The sequence below is a fragment of the Carassius gibelio genome, chromosome A21 (genome assembly GCF_023724105.1).
Source record: "Carassius gibelio isolate Cgi1373 ecotype wild population from Czech Republic chromosome A21, carGib1.2-hapl.c, whole genome shotgun sequence".
Taxonomy (NCBI): domain Eukaryota; kingdom Metazoa; phylum Chordata; class Actinopteri; order Cypriniformes; family Cyprinidae; genus Carassius; species Carassius gibelio.
The window spans coordinates 22,400,738-22,418,317 of NC_068391.1; the positions used below are offsets into that span (position 1 = coordinate 22,400,738).

At 37.5% G+C, this 17,580-nt stretch overlaps 1 protein-coding gene across 1 annotated transcript in view; it reads right to left on the reverse strand.

Moving 5' to 3' along the window:
• Window positions 1-255: 255 nt before the first annotated feature.
• Window positions 256-17,580, reverse strand: part of kif4 (kinesin family member 4) — a 152,491-nt gene continuing 135,166 nt past the window's right edge. The window contains exon 31 of the mRNA XM_052536367.1: window positions 256-757. Within this exon, the coding sequence (XP_052392327.1) occupies window positions 560-757 (198 nt within the window). The 3' untranslated portion in view covers window positions 256-559. The remainder of the gene's footprint in view (window positions 758-17,580) is intronic.

The following is a 17,580-nucleotide window of genomic DNA, read 5'->3' on the forward strand; positions in this document are numbered from 1 at the left end:
GTTGGGACCTGCTATAGTGTGTAAACTGGGCAAATTAACAATTTACCAATTTTTAAGAGACCCCCTGAAGTGCAAGGCCCTGTCTGGCTCTGCTTGCCAATATAGAAATTGACAATTTATGTTTATATTCATTGAACAACAGCAACAAAAAAATAAATAAATAAAAATCTGAGCACCAAAATTCACAAGAGAGATTAAAAGATCAGTTTTGAGTATTTAAATGTTTTAAAAGCAATGTAAAGTAATAAACAAAAATAAAATGAACCATTTATTGAATCATTTATAAGATTTTTAATAGAACATGTCATAACATCTACAACCCTGACTTTTCAAATGTCATACAGCCATATTGCTTTAGACAATAAAATAACCCATGACATAAGCAGTTCATATTATTAGTGCATTAACCATTATTGCAAACAAATCGCAGATTCCACAAACCTATGTTACAATTATCAATTTAAACAAATGCTTCAATTTAACCCACATCAAAAAAAAAAAAAAAAAAAAGAGACAAGTTAGCAAGAGTGTTCATATATCACATTCTACTACTGTAATACTAATGTTCTTCACGGATAGGTGTGCAGCCAGAGAAAAAGCTGTTTTTGAAGTTATTTAGACCTCTCTTTTTATTCCGGAGAAAGCTGGAAGTGCTGTTCATAACTTCAGAGTCATCGCTGTCACTCTCATTGTCAGTAGGGACTGGTTTCTTTTCAAGCTTCAGATCTGCAGGCAGGTGCCCCATGTCTCCAATCTCCTGCTCATGGTAAAAAATAAAAAAGTGTGTTTGAGGAAGTGTGACTTTGGAGGAATAGCACATACAGAAATTAAAATGCCGTCATATTTTTTTATATAAAACATGTTGGCTTAGGAACAAATACTAATGTGGTATTTACATCGTAATTGTAAAATCACTTTCATATGCAACTCCATTTGCAAGGCGACTAAATGTCTGTTTATGCCACAATACATTTTTTTATCAATTTTCAAACACCTACACATTAATATTTTTGAATTTCACTTTGAAAACGTAAATGATAATTTAAAATGAATATTAATTTTCATTTATAACCCACAATTTTACAAATAACTCATGGTGCCATGAAATTTAGTTTTAAGAGCTAAATGTGAGAATTCTTTTTTTTTTCTTTACTTAAAATATGAGGTTTATTTATAAAAACAGAAATTATTTAAAAAAATTGCTTCAACATTTTTTGCAGAAGCACCAGAGGTGTCCATGGCTGTTAACCATACCTGCTGAGAATATCCTTATCTAAGCCAGTTCTTTTGAAATTTGCCACCGATTCTGATGTCTAGGGTTAAACATGAGATATAGTTTGTTCTGGGTATATCTAACAGCAATTGTTTGTCTCATCTAGGCCTGTCACGTTAATATTGTCATTCTAAGACCAGATTCAACTTATATAATGATAATGGCATAATAATGCAGGTACAAGATAAATAAACTTATTTCTAAAGAATATTTAACACTGAAAACGGGAAACATTGTAAATATCCACAATAAATGAACAAAAAAACACAAAAAACAATAAAAGCAATGGACTGTCAGTCTGTTAAAAAAATGCACTTGTATAAATAACAAAAACAATCAATAAACAAACAAAAATAGCCTCAACAGGCCAAATGCATTAAACTTAAAGCGTAAAGCTTTGATCAAATAAAGCAAAAGTGAATTGCCGTCTATGTCCACCAAGGATGAGAGAGAGAGAGAGGCAGATATTAGGCAGATTCCGAGCAAGAAATACCAACATGTTGACTTTGTGTGGCTTAAAATGCATTAGCTTCGTATGTTTGTATGTTATATAATGTTTATATGCCAGTTAGGGATGCTCATATTGGCTGTTTAGCCGTTAACCGAAAGTAAACATTTTGACCGACTACGGGTCCGTTCACATATCGCGTCTTTTGGGTGCTCAAGTTCATTATTTCAAATGTATGCGCACTCATAATGGAAGCTCGTTTTTTCCAGGCGTATCCGCACGGCATCGACTTAAAAACATCTAAACTTTTCAGAATGATGCAAGCCCACCAGGTCATGTAACAAGAACCAACTCAATCAGCTTCCTTCGGGGTGAAATTCCCCGTTGTTTTTGAAAAATGGTGTGCACCCAAACACTGCAGTTTTTTTTTGTTGTTGTTTACTTTGTAAATAAATCTTGTAGCAGAGTTACAGCAAGGTTTTTTGGTGGTGGAAATCCATTGCTGAAATTTCCTTGTTGTAACTGATATCGCCACTGATGGATGCTTACCCCTGACTTCCACTGCACACATCTGTGGCGCATTGCAGCTCTGAGGAGGTTGTGTTGCATCCTCCACGCGGTACCAACTCACACCAAAAGCGGATCAGAAGCGCAGCGTTAGGATTCGCGAGACCACGTGATCTGCCTGTCCAACACTACAGTCTATGGTCCAACATAGTTTTTCTTGATTTCTGTGTGTTCTAACATAGTTGGCTAAATGTTAATGTTTTGTCCGGTTTAATTCGGTTTATTCCACTCCTACAAACTCCTTCAATTAAACTCCACACCTCTGTTTTTTTTTTAATTGTCGTTGTAAAAAGGATCTGTGGTGTCATAATAATGAGAAGTTTTTCGACTTTGTGGATGAACCTCTCGTCATCTATTTCTGGCCTCCTAGCAAGAATATAGAAACGTGAAATACGATTGGGAGTCTCCACAGTGTTTATTTTGAAATGTACATGATTTTTTTTACTTTTATTTTGTATTTGCTGTGCGGTGTGGATGCGGCGTGAATCAAAAATAGACTAGGTGCCTATCTTTAGAGAAGTGGTGTGGAGAGCCGTAACGTGCTGCAGACGTGTGCAGTGGAAATCGGGGTTAAAGGCCATCTGAGAGGTTTACGCAGTCTGAGAGGTGGTAACAGAAAAGAGAGGTAGTTGTTATCGTTATTATAGTTATAGTAGGGTTTTGTAACAATGACTGTATTTACATGAACAGCATATTCTTGTCCTAACCGGAACACTAACTGCTTTCATACACATACTCCGCAGTACATGCAAGCTCATTTGCATAATGTTTGTCAGAAATACTAAGAAGGGAGTAGTATAACCACCGGCCGGTTATGTTGTTCAGATATACGGCCCAAACGCTTGACATATGCAGAAGCAGAATATGCAGACACCTAGGTCTGAAAGCAGTAACTGATTAAAAATCAGCATGCAATATCTAAAAAAATATATGATAAAATATCTTTGGCAGAAATGCACAGCATTTCCATCCCTGTCCAGACTAGCTGACCATCACAGATGTAAATTATAGCCTACACCCTACAGCATTCATTTACAATCTGGGTTCTAGATTAAAAATTTTATGGGATGTTTCTAGATTAAGACATGTTGCCGGCATAGGTGGTGACAATCTACATGGATGCTTGAAAAACAAAGTCGACAGCAATATCGCTAAATATGATTTATTAAAGATACTGCAATGTGATAAACATGGAGACAACGTTAGCCACAATTGACATTAGCTATAGCCTGTGGTCACTCTACAGATTCTCCTCACATCACAACTCTCTCTCTCCTCTGTCCATTTACCCTTCCCCTTAACTCTGCCTGACCCCTCTCTCACCTAGGCAGCTCATAATTATAGGACAATGGCCCATCGTAAGAGTTGACGATAACCCCTACTGCAACCTCTTCAGTAATTTTACTTACAATTAATTAAAAAAAAAACTTTTTAATGCACATTTATGATTAATTTCCTCACGCAAATAGAGTTCCTACACTATTTATCTATGCGTTTCTTTCACAGGATTCTTCAATCGTAAGATGGGCTTTAAGCAATGACAGACATTTCAGGAGCACAACTGCCCGAGCACTTTAGATTGAAGCAGAAAACGAATGAATGCAAGCAGGTTAGAAGAGTCTCTTCTAAATATATAATTTTTTTATGTCATTCAGAGCACATGAACAATTTACACTATGGAAATGCCAGGTATTTGATTTTCATTTATGTATTTTGAACATGACAATACCAATTAAAAGCTTTTGAAAAGTGAGTTTTTTTTATGTTTTTGAAAAGAATTCTCTTCTGCTCACCAAGCCTGCATTTGTTTGATCCGAAATACATACCGTATTTTTCGGACTATAAGTCGCACCTGAGTATAAGTCGCATCAGTCCAAAAATACGTCATGATGAGGAAAAAAACATTTTTAGAACCAAGAGAAAACATTACCGTCTACAGCATCCATCAATAAAATTCATCAATAAAATAAAATAAAATAATATTCTCAGCTCTATTCAACAACAAGAATAATGTTTTTGGAGCAGCAAATTGGAATATTAGAATTATTTCTGAAGAATCAGACAGGAGAAATTGTTCACAAACTTTTTAACTGCACTCGCAAATTAATCCCAATTTATATTGTGATAACTAAATAATAAATAAACTACTAAAAAAATATACAAATTTATTTTGTCCTCACATTCTTTTTTGTAACTCTTCTATCGCAGTCATTATGGGGACCATTATCTTCTTAGGTAGGGCCCCTATGTTTTCCGCGATGCAGAAAATGCGGACAGAATCGCGGAATCCAGTAATAAAAACAGAATTTACAGTTTAACAGCTGGTCCTGTATCGATATTGTGGCATGTGCACAGCAGTGGACAGTGCTTAATTTGAATACAAGAACACCATTTAAAATGGAGTAGAAAAGTGCAAGATTTCAAAAAAAAAAAAAAAAATTAAAAGAGCTTAATATATAGGCTACAACAAGGTTTTATCTGGCCGCAGAGGAACACAACCATTGGTTTACCTTATATAAAGATATATTATCCCCGAAACATTGCACAATACAGACTATCTGCTAAGCGTGTTACTTATCTTTGTCAACCAGGCAACCTGTCTACGCACTCTTTCCACTATAAACACATTTGCTTTCTGAAAACACCTGTTAGCTTAGTTTAGCGATCTCCACTTCAATATTCTATTCTCAGAACATTGTAATTCATTAAATGTTTATTTACACGAGAGCAAGAGAGGAGAGAGGCTGTGCACCTGAGAATTACCTCAAGTTTTGTCACATTTCTCTATTAACAGTGAAGCTGTGGCTTTAATTCCTTTAGAAACGATGTTACCAGCTCCTTGTTGAGAAAGACAATGTAGCTCGAGTGATTAAGCTATTTATAGTATATAAAAATATACGGGGCAGGGCTAAAAAGTGTGTCCCTGAATGTCTGTTTGCACACAAAACGTGTGTGAGTGACAGTGTGTTTGTGCGTAAGAAACAGAAGACAGCACATTAGTTTAGAACTCTTCTTTTTATTTTATTTATAAAAAGTAGAGAGTGCCTTAATTTGTGCAATGATAACCTACTATCAATGCTAAGATGTTTCTTTTATATATTAAAATGAGTACATTACAATATAAATTTATTAGAATGAGTAAATAATTATTTATGGGCTTAAAAACAAAATGCAAACAATCAGAATGTTGTACATGGCGGGGAGTGCCCAATGTAAACATATGCCATTACCTATATTGTACTGTGGTACAGTTATGGAGGCCCTTGATATTGCAGAGGTCAACTGCTTATAGTTAGCATTTGCCCAAAGTATGCAGTGTTTCATAAACAGCTGTTTTACTCAATTCTACTGAGGTAAAATTCAGTGCAGTCCTGTATTGTGATACGTATTGCATCATGGCCCCTGTATCATATCTTAACTTTGCTGGTTATACACAGCCCTAGCTCGGTGATTTCAGCGTCTGCTGTCTCACTAAATGAGGTAAACACATGAACAACATCTCCAGAACTGCACCGAGAGTCTGAGCATGAGCAGGCACTGAGCATTTGACCGTTTAGTTTCAGTAAAACTAGCGTCACATCACATACACCAAACTGTAAAGGTATTCGCAGCAACCCATCAAAATAAAAGTCTGTTTTAAGTATTTGCCAGAAATGTACAGTATTACTATTTTTCAGCAGAAAGTACATAACCTACTACTACTACTACTAAAATGAAGAACCTAAGGAATAATCACAACATTTCTTCCATGTTTTATTTTTAATAGTAAATCCCCTTTAACAAAAAATAAAGTTTACTTCATTTTCAACAATTGAAAGAAAAATTTAATGAATGTTTTATGCCTTTATTAGATAATTAGAAACATTTAAATACACAACAGAATTTCTGAGAAAATTTCATAAGGCTTCATAACATTTTGTTAAACTTTAAATAAATTGTTGTGAAAATGTATGTGTTATGATTTTAATTAGACATGCTATTTGATTAATACAATTAAATTGAACCATTAAAAAGGAGCTGGGAAAAATTGTAAAAAAAAAAAAAAAAAAATTTAATCCAGAAAATCTTTTACAGAAAAAAACTGAATTTGGAAAAAAAATTAAACGGAATTTGGGAAAAAAATTAAACTGATTTCATAGGGCACTACTTAGGTGTGTGAGTCACAGCATTATGCATGATAGTTGACATTCTCGCATAGACACTTTCTACCCAAAAGTGTCTTAGAAAATTGTAATCAACATATTGTTTACTGTGAATGAGTAAACAAGATTTTCACATCAGATTGGCCTTTTTGACATAGCGAGGTTTGAAAATCTATGAGAGCTATTAGAAAATCTACTTTTACTTTTTTTTTTAATAGGACAAATGCAGGCATTAGAAATGTACAAACATCATGATGATCCTCATCCGAAAACAACGTTCCTTTATTTACACAATGACCATTACCATATAATACTGAATCTGACAGCGTTCATCGGTGCAGACTGTGTGCGAATTCTGCTATAAAAGTTATTTAGAACCCCCAAATCATCATTGTAAGCATGTCTGTGATGTGTTTTGGTCGAGATTGCTTCAAAAAAAAAAAAAAATTAAAAAAAAAAAAACACTGCTCAGCATGTTTGCACTATTGTTAATAAAGCTGCTATGACATGCATAAAATGACTACACCTTGCAAAAAAAAAAAATAATTAAAATAATAATAGTAATTACTGTGCAACATCATAAGATATTGCAAACTATGTAACAGATGGTACAACATATCAGGATGCAGCCTCAGAGAGCACAAATGCACTCCCAGCCAATGCAGTGATTGAGTGCCTGTCGCACTTAACCTGAATGGCTAGAATGGCTACAATAAGTAAAAAGGACATGAAATGTACTCCATGAGCATACACCATGCTCTAAACCAAGGTAAAGTGCAGATAGGACAATGTTATTTAGACGGTTACTACGAACAGGACAGGGTGAGGTACGGTCTAGAAATAAATGCCACTTTGAACCCAATCATACCCACCCCCTTGCCATATGTGCCTAACTAAGTTCTCAGGAGACAGTTTGACGACAAGGTTGAGATATATAGATATATAGATATAGATATATATATATATATATATATATATAGTATTGTTCAAAATAATAGCAGTACAATGTGACTAACCAGAATAATCAAGGTTTTTCGTTTATTTTTTTATTGCTACGTGGCAAACAAGTTACCAGTAGGTTCAGTAGATTCTCAGAAAACAAATGAGACCCAGCATTCATGATATGCACGCTCTTAAGGCTGTGCAATTGGGCAATTAGTTGAATTAGTTGAAAGGGGTGTGTTCAAAAAAATAGCAGTGTGGCATTCAATCACTGAGGTCATCAATTTTGTGAAGAAACAGGTGTGAATCAGGTGGCCCCTATTTAAGGATGAAGCCAATACTTGTTGAACATGCATTTGAAAGCTGAGGAAAATGGGTCGTTCAAGACATTGTTCAGAAGAACAGCGTACTTTGATTAAAAAGTTGATTAGAGAGGGGAAAACCTATAAAGAGGTGCAAAAAATGATAGGCTGTTCAGCTAAAATGATCTCCAATGCCTTAAAATGGAGAGCAAAACCAGAGAGACGTGGAAGAAAACGGAAGACAACCATCAAAATGGATAGAAGAATAACCAGAATGGCAAAGGCTCAGCCAATGATCACCTCCAGGATGATCAAAGACAGTCTGGAGTTACCTGTAAGTACTGTGACAGTTAGAAGACGTCTGTGTGAAGCTAATCTATTTTCAAGAATCCCCCGCAAAGTCCCTCTGTTAAAAAAAAGGCATGTGCAGAAGAGGTTACAATTTGCCAAAGAACACATCAACTGGCCTAAAGAGAAATGGAGGAACATTTTGTGGACTGATGAGAGTAAAATTGTTCTTTTTGGGTCCAAGGGCCACAGGCAGTTTGTGAGACGACCCCCAAACTCTGAATTCAAGCCACAGTACACAGTGAAGACAGTGAAGCATGGAGGTGCAAGCATCATGATATGGGCATGTTTCTCCTACTATGGTGTTGGGCCTATTTATCGCATACCAGGGATCATGGATCAGTTTGCATATGTTAAAATACTTGAAGAGGTCATGTTGCCCTATGCTGAAGAGGACATGCCCTTGAAATGGTTGTTTCAACAAGACAATGACCCAAAACACACTAGTAAACGGGCAAAGTCTTGGTTCCAAACCAACAAAATTAATGTTATGGAGTGGCCAGCCCAATATCCAGACCTTAATCCAATTGAGAACTTGTGGGGTGATATCAAAAATGCTGTTTCTAAAGCAAAACCAAGAAATGTGAATGAATTGTGGAATGTTGTTAAAGAATCATGGAGTGGAATAACAGCTGAGAGGTGCCACAAGTTGGTTGACTCCATGCCACACAGATGTCAAGCAGTTTTAAAAAACTGTGGTCATACAACTAAATATTAGTTTAGTGATTCACAGGATTGCTAAATCCCAGAAAAAAAAATGTTTGTACAAAATAGTTTTGAGTTTGTATAGTCAAAGGTAGACACTGCTATTTTTTTGAACACACCCCTTTCAACTAATTGCCCAATTGCACAGCCTTAAGAGCGTGCATATCATGAATGCTGGGTCTTGTTTGTTTTCTGACAATCTACTGAACCTACTGGTAACTTGTTTGCCACGTAGCAATAAAAAATATACTAAAAACCTTGATTATTCTGGTTAGTCACATTGTACTGCTATTATTTTGAACAATACTGTATATATATATATATATATATATATATATATATATATATATATGAACCCAGTACCAATAGGGCACCGGTACAGGACCGAACCAAATAAGAACACAGATTTCGGTGCCTCATTTCAGTTCCTCTTAAATGCCTGAGCGATCGATTAAAATATTTGTCCTGGTTCCACGTGTTTCTCTGAAATGTACACAAGCAAGGGCGTCACTAGGCTTTTTTTGAGCAGGTCAATAGCATTTAGCTCTATAAACTGTACACAAATTCGCAATCACCTCTGTGTCAGTGCCACAGTGCCAACAACCATTAGAGAGTCCTTGTCATTCTTTTCATTCAAAAAGAGTGCAAAAAAAAATGGCTTGTAGAAAGCCAAACTTGTGGGCACTAATGGTTTTATGTGTGTATTTAAATATTATATCATTTGTATATGAATTGTATTTATTAAGCATAATGTGTTGTATGCAAAAAAAATATTTTTTTTTTGATTTTGTACTTGTGATTATTTTTAAAGGTTGCCTTGTTGAAATCTGGCTGGGGGACTACCGATGAAAATTTGCACTTTTGAGCTAACTCGGGTACATTTACATTGTTTTAATGTTCATTAATGTACACTGTCCCCTTTCAAATAAAGAAATAACAAATAACAAATTAAATTTCATATGAAAACGGCAGCAGACCCATCTCCTCCCAGTCTTTAGTCGCAATTTTCAGCATGCGCGGACTCAAAACAGAAACAGAGGACACAAGGTGTGTGTTTATCGACAGATTGTTAGAATAATCTTTATCTTTGCAGTTCTTTGTCATAAATAGAGTTTACAAAAGGTCACGAGGGGGCAATCAGTTTCCCCATCTACTGAAAAGTTTGCTCCGTTCACTGTTCATCACACCATAGCAGTTTCCTACAGTGAAAATCGGAAATGAGAGCCTCAAATAAATGTGTGTGAATGTTATGGATTTATTTTAAATATTTTTAATGTTCTTTATTGTTATCCTTTTTAGGCTTTTTATTTATTTATTTTTATAGAAGTATCGATTCAGGCACCAGCACGTATCTAAAAAAGTATAGAAATGGCACCGGTATCATATAAAACCCAATCGATACCCAACCCTAGTTAAGAACCTAGGTGTGCTACTTTATTTCAATCTTTCCTTTGAAAGCCACATTACTACCATTTGTAAAACTGCAATTTTCCATCTAAACATGTATATCTAAATTATAACCTATGCTCTCAATGTTGCTCAATGTCATGACCTCAAGGTTAGATTATTGTAATGCTTTATTGGGTGGTTGTTCTTCACGCTAAATAAACTCCAGCTAGTTCAAAATGCAGCAGCTAGAGTTCTTACTAGAACCAGGAAGTATAACCATGTTAGCCAGGTTCTGTCAACACTGCACTGGCTCCCTATCAAACATCATATAGATTTTAAAAGCTTGCTTATTACTTATAAAGCCCTGAATGGTTTAGTACCTCAGTATGTGAGCGAGTTCTATAATATTTGTAGGCTGCATTAATTAGGAAAACAGGAACCGCGAACACTTTCCATAACAAACAATGTACTTGCTACATCATTAGAAGAATGGCATCTACACTACAATTTGTCTGTTTTTCTCTTATTCCTAGGTCACCGTGGCCACCAGATCCAGTCTGTATCCAGATCAGATGGTCACTGCAATCACTCGGATCCAGTACGTATCCAGCCCAGATGGTGGATCAGCAAAAGAGATGACCTCTACAGCCCTGAATATCAGCAGAGACCAGGACAGCTAGATAAGCCCCAGAGACAGATCCAAAGTCAAGACACTGTGTCCTAGACGGCCACCAGAATCCAGTCTTCTGAGCATAAGTTATTCCATAACGGATACAAACAATACTGTCCCGAAGAAATGAGAGGTAAGAAAACGAATTACCATCCATATTACAATGCTATTGCTATGTTGGACAAAAAGGGATGGCGTTCAGTGGACCCTTACCTTGCTAACTAAACTGGGATTTTCTGCTGTTGGATGTGTTTATGACTCATTATGATGACAAATCTGGTATGTACTGCATTTTGATTCTGCATGTTTTGTTGTGTGCTGCTTACACAAATTTAGCAAATACATTCCTTATAAGCTTTCAATTGAAAAAAAAAGCAATCTGTCGTCAATGCTTGAGGCTTAGACCTTTAAATTATATATAGTTTGTAAAGGTTAAAATGGTCAAAGGTCACCATCAAAGGTGTAACATTAAAATATATTAAAGTGCACATAAAAACACACAAAACTCAAGTACATATGGAGGGAGAGAATCTAGCAGACCAAACACAGCATTTGCAGTCCACATAGAATTGACGCACTGTTAGAGTTATGGAGAGGTGCACGTCAGGCTGTGGCGTAAGGGAGTGCAACTATTTATAGGCAACAGGTACGTCTAACGCAGAAGTATAAATCAGCCTCAAGGCCCATGGTCTTTGAGCCTAGCTAAAGCATCTTCCAACTGTTATTTCATGCCTCCATTTGGAGAATGTCTATCTTGGTCTAAGTGCAGTGCACATTTAACTTTCACTTTTGAATAAGCGGCAGTTCAGCAGCAATTGCTTGAATGCAACAACAAAATATGTCAAACTCACTTAAGCCTATTTATAAAACACAAAACTTATTAACAAAAATACAAATACAACATGATGTAGGGCAGCCCATGCCCAATATAAAATAACTTACAAAAACAAAAATGGCATTCTTTCATCTTAGAAACACTGCCAAGCTATGAAAATGCTTACCTGAAAAGCTAGTTCATGCATTCATGACCTCTAGACTGGACTATTGTAATGCACTGCTAGGTGGTTGTACTGCATCTTAAATAAGCTACAGGACATCCATAATGCAGCGGCTAGAGTCCTTATCAGGGCAAGAAAATATGATCATATTACACATAATTCTACTGTCTCTGCACTGGCTACCTATTAAGTTCCATTTCAGTTACTAAATATTATTAATTACCTATTAGGCCCTTAATGGTTTAGCTCCTGCGTATCTAACTAGTCTTCTTCCATGCTACAGTCTATCACAAAATGTCACTAAGGTCACAAAACGCTGGACTTTTGGTAGTACCTACTAAAGTACAGTAAAAGAGGTAGAGCTTTTTCGCATTTGGTTCCAAAACTCTTGAATAGGCTTCCTGATAATCTTCGGGGTTCAGAGACACTCCCTCTGTTTAAATCTGGATTAAAAACATCTCTTTTGCCAAGCATTTAAATAATGCATCTCAGAATTTTGGACTGCAGTTACATCTGATCAAATGTGCATTAATATTGTTAAGCTTAGGTTAAAATAATTAATTGTACTTGGTTGGAACAGCAGGTAAGCTAATTATGTCTCAATTTGTTTCTCTGTTTTGCCACGGGATGTAACTAGGATTTACACAAGCTCCAGTAAGGGTCCAGAATACCTGAGAAGAGATGAGGCTAACCCCTCAGAGGACCTCAGATGATGCTAACCCTGAAACAACATACAGAACTACCAAGTTTTGCTATAAGTGTGATTGCATTATATAATAATCGCTGTTCATAGTTTTCATTGTCTGTTTGATTACATCTTTAATTTTTCAGGACATTTCTGCTATATGCACATAAACTGACAGTCACCACTGATAATCTGCTACTAAATATTGTAGATCCTTAATTTTCTGTAAAGTTGCTTTGCAATGATTTGTATTGTAAAAATCTCTATAAAAAAACTTGAATTCAATTAAAGTTTAAATAGGTATACAAAACAGGCCATAGTATGGATGTATAGTATCTAACCATATAAATAAGAAACGTAGAACTTTTATTAGCAAAACAAATAAGAAAGCTCGGAGGCACAGCATAAAGCTTGAAGTCAAATAAAATAAATGACAAAGTTTAAAGTAAAAATCTGCAAACAATGTGGAACCAATTAAATAAGAAATTAATGTTGAAAAAAAAAAAACTGCCAAAATCACCTTAACAGCAAAAGTCAACAGGGTTTTCAAAATCCAAAATATCGCTAAACACGTGCTTTTGCATTTCATTTGGAAACTAAAGCTCCTTTCACACTGCACATTTGACCTGGAAAATTGCCAGATTTCCTTGTGTGAATGCAACACGTCCCGGGACTGATTCCCAGGATCAATCCCTGGTTGGGGACCTAGTATCATTGGTGGGTTCAGTCCTGGAACAAGTTCTGTGAACAAAAGCCAGAACCAATGCCATAAAGCAGTGTCGTAGTGATGACGCACGTTATCGTATGACTCATTTACTGGGTGTTTTGAAGGCAGATCAAAAAAAAAAAAATAATATTCAAAAAAATATGCGCAAACTGTAATGAAGCGGATATCAGGTAGTTCCTCACTATCTGTGCTGAAACGGAGATAGTTTGTCAGTTTAAGTTAACGTGCGTAGCATTTTGGACTCGTACATTACACGTCACATCCTGATGTCACGTGTCATTACGAGACCTTTACGTGTTGTGTGTGAACCAAGCGGCAACCTTTCCCTCTCTCTCGTGAAGCCCATACAGAAGTGACAAACTGTAATTCGTCAACTGGCCGCTGGAGGCTGGATGCAAAACTTTAGAGTATAAAAAATGTTTTTTTGTTCAAAACATTATTTTGGTCTATATAGCTCATTTTGCCCTTCATGACAACTGTGAGGAGGGTGAATTGTTTTATAACTAATCCGTTTAAATAATATTAAGCCTTAAAGTTATGCATAATTAAGGGCGCAGCCACATGACTGACAGGTGGATTGCTGCCGCTGTCGAGCTAGGTGGGCATGGTTTCAGAAACCAGTTCCCACCTTTTTGTCCATTCTCGATTATCAGGGAGTGACAAGAGATGACGGGCTGATGGATTCAAAACCGTTCTTCGGAAACCTATGGGTGACGTCACGGACATTACGTCCATGATTTTATACGGTTTATGGTGGGAACGTACGCACAGATTCAGACAATCCAGGAACAATTGCCGGGACACATTAAACGTGTATTATTCAGAATCTCAGTGTGAAAGGGGCTTAAATCATCCGCCATTGCCTTGTCTGTCTCAACTCACTCTCCTCACTGGATAAATGAAATCTGATCTGTTATGTGACTGTCATTCAGCATGCTGCATTGAGCAGCTGCATTCAGTTTTTAATTGCAGTGTCTGTTCTTTTACTTTTGTATAAAAAAAATATCAACAACAGTGGGGGTTGGTGCTACAGTGGGCAAGTGACGTGCCCGGTGTTATATCACATCACTGTCAGCACAGTCTATTGCGGCAAGCCTAGTCATGAATGTTTAATATAAGGTTCAATAATTTTTTTTTTAATAACAACCAATCGAGTGCCTCATATTAATGTTCTTTGGAGATTTATGGATCAAAATGGTTGAATAAACACTTTTCAATGTTGAAAGGATACATCAAATGGACAGAGAAAACAAGTGAATATGGAGTTACCCATTTCATTCTTACCTTTAAAGTCCAAAACATTTATTCTTTATAGTAATAAACTTTATAGTACAGTTGGCAATATATAACACCAGAGCCTTAATTGATTACTCATTTTAAAAGTAATCGCATTACTGTTATGAAAAGTAATTAGTTACATTACTTTTTACGTTACTTTTTTCTCCATGAAATTTAGGAAATCCCAGCATAGGCTACACGCTCCTAATAAATATTTGTTATTACTAGGCCTGTCATGATAAATTTTGCTGTACGATAAATTGTCCAAGAAATTATCATGATAAACGATAATATTGTCGTTCTAAGACCAGTTTCAACTAATATAATGATAATGACAGGTACACCTTTTAAAAGATCAATAAACTTATTTTATTTTATGGCAGATTTAGAGCAAGAAATACCAACATGTTGACTTTGTGTGGCTTAAAATGTATACATTTTGTATGTTTGTATGTGTTGTATATGTTTTATATGCCAGTTAAGGGATGCTCATATTGACCATTTAACCGTTAACCGAAAGTAAACATTTTGACCGATGAAGGGGCCATTCACATATCACATCTTTTTGGGTTATTGGGTTATCATTATTTCAAATGCAGTATTCGTGCTCATAATGGAAGCGACACAGTCGCAACGCGCACGCGGTGTGCTCATTTTTTTCAGGCCCGTCCACACAACATCTAGTTTAAAACATCTCAGCTTTTCAGAATGACGCAAGCGCATCAGGTCATGTGAATAACCAACTCATCACATCAGCTTCTTTCGTGGTGAAATTCCCTGTTGTTTTTGAAAAATGGGGTGCACCTAAACTGAAATTTCCTTGTTGTAATGGATATCGCAGCTGATGGATGCTTAGCAACGACAGACGCCTCAGAAGGGCATATATATAAGGGGTCATCCGATTTTTTAGGTTTTTACGTGTATCAGCATCGGCCGATATGTGGCTGCTGCGTTCGCCGATAGTTTTTCCCCGGCATTATTTAGATAGGCAGCTCTGTGTTGCTGGAGATTCTGCAGTTCACACTGCCCCTCCCCCAACAACAGAGTGCTGTAAGTTTTAAACTTTCAAAGCATCGTTTAACTGTTTGACTTAGCTGAAATATTGCCATACACTTTGAAAGTGGAAACACGTTCAGAATCAGAATCAGAATCAGAATCAGAATGAGCTTAATTGCCAGGTATGTTTACACATACGAGGAATTTGTTTTCGTGACAGAAGCTCTGCAGTACAACAGAATGACAGCGACAGAACATAAAACACATAATAAAAGAATAAAAAATACAAATAAGTAGATAGTGAATGACAATATACAAATGACAATTGTAGGCAGGTATATTACAAAATGAAGTTATGTATGTACATATATATTGTGTGCAAAATTTAAGTGTATACTAAGTATGTGTGTTAGATAAATAAAGTGTGTGTGTATATAAATATAAAGTGTAGTTTGTTCGTCGTTATTATCAGCTGTTCATAAGATGGATTGCCTGAGGGAAGAAACTGTGTCTGGTCGTTCTAGTGCTCAGTGCTCTGTAGCGTCGACCAGATGGCAACAGTTCAAAGAGGGAGTGTGCTGGATGTGAGGGGTCCAGAGTGATTTTGACAGCCCTTTTTCTCACTCTGGATAAGTACAGTTCTTGAATAGATGGGAGAGTTGAACCGATGATTCGCTCAGCAGTCCGGACTACCCTCTGTAGTCTTCTGAGGTCAGATTTAGAAGCTGAGCTGAACCAGACAGTTACTGAAGTGCAAGAGGATGGATTCAATGATGGTGGAGTAGAACTGTTTCAGCAGCTCCTGTGGCAGGTTAAACTTCCTCAGCTGGCGAAGGAAGTACAACCTCTGCTGGGCCTTTTTTACGATGGAGTCAATGTGATTGTCCCACTTCAGGTCCTGAGAGATGGTGGTGCCCAGGAACCTGAATGACTCCACTGCAGTCACAGGGCTGTTCATGATGGTGAGTGGGGGGAGTGCAGGGGGGTTTCTCCTGAAGTCCACGATCATCTCCACTGTTTTGAGGGTGTTAAGCTCCAGGTTGTTGAGACTGCACCAGACAGCCAGCTCTTTTACCTCCTGTCTGTAAGCAGACTCGTCACCGTCCTGAATGAGGCCGATGAGTGTGGTGTCGTCTGCAAACTTCAGGAGCTTGACAGAGGGGTCCTTAGATGTGCAATCGTTGGTGTAGAGGGAGAAGAGCAGTGGGGAGAGAACACAGCCCTGGGGAGCTCCGGTCTGATTGTACGGGTGCTGGATGTGTATTTTCCCAGCCTCACTAGCTGCTGCCTGTCTGTCAGGAAGCTGTTGAACCACTGACAGACGGAGGTGGGCACGGAGAGCTGATTTAGTTTGGGCAGGAGGAGGTTTGGGATGATCATGTTGAAGGCCGAGCTGAAGTCCACAAACAGGATCCTCACATAAGTCCCCGGTCTGTCTAGGTGTTGCAGAACATAATGCAGTCCAATGTTTACTGCATCGTCCACAGACCTGTTTGCTCTGTAGGCAAACTAAAGAGGATCCAGCAAGGGCCCAGTGATGTCCTTCAGGTGGGCCAGCACCAGTTTTTCAAATGACTTCATGACTACAGACGTTAGAGCCACAGGCCTGTAGTCATTTAGTCCTGTAATTTTGGGTTTCTTAGGGATGGGGATGATGGTGGAACGTTTGAGGCATGAAGGGACTTCGCACAGCTCCAGCGATCTGTTGAAGATCTGTGTGAAGATGGGGGCCAGCTGGTCAGCACAGGATTTCAGACAGGCTGGTGTAACACAATCTGGGCCTGGTGCTTTTTTCCTTTTCTGCTTCCGGAAGACCTGGCGCACCGCATCCTCGCTGATCTGAATTGCAGGTGTGGGGGAGAGGGGGGATGCAGGAGGTGAGAATGGTGAGAGTGCTTGATTGGAGAGGTGTTCAGGATGGGTTGCAGGAGCTGTTAATGGTGTGAACGGTAGTTTGGAGAGGCATTCAGGGCTGGTTGCAGGAGTTGTGAAGGGTGTGAATGGTTGTGTGGGGAGGCGTTCAGGGCAGGTGATGGGTGTTCTTTCAAACCTGCAGTAAAACTCGTTCAGATCGTCTGCCAGTCGTTGATTCTCTACAGTGCTGGGGGGT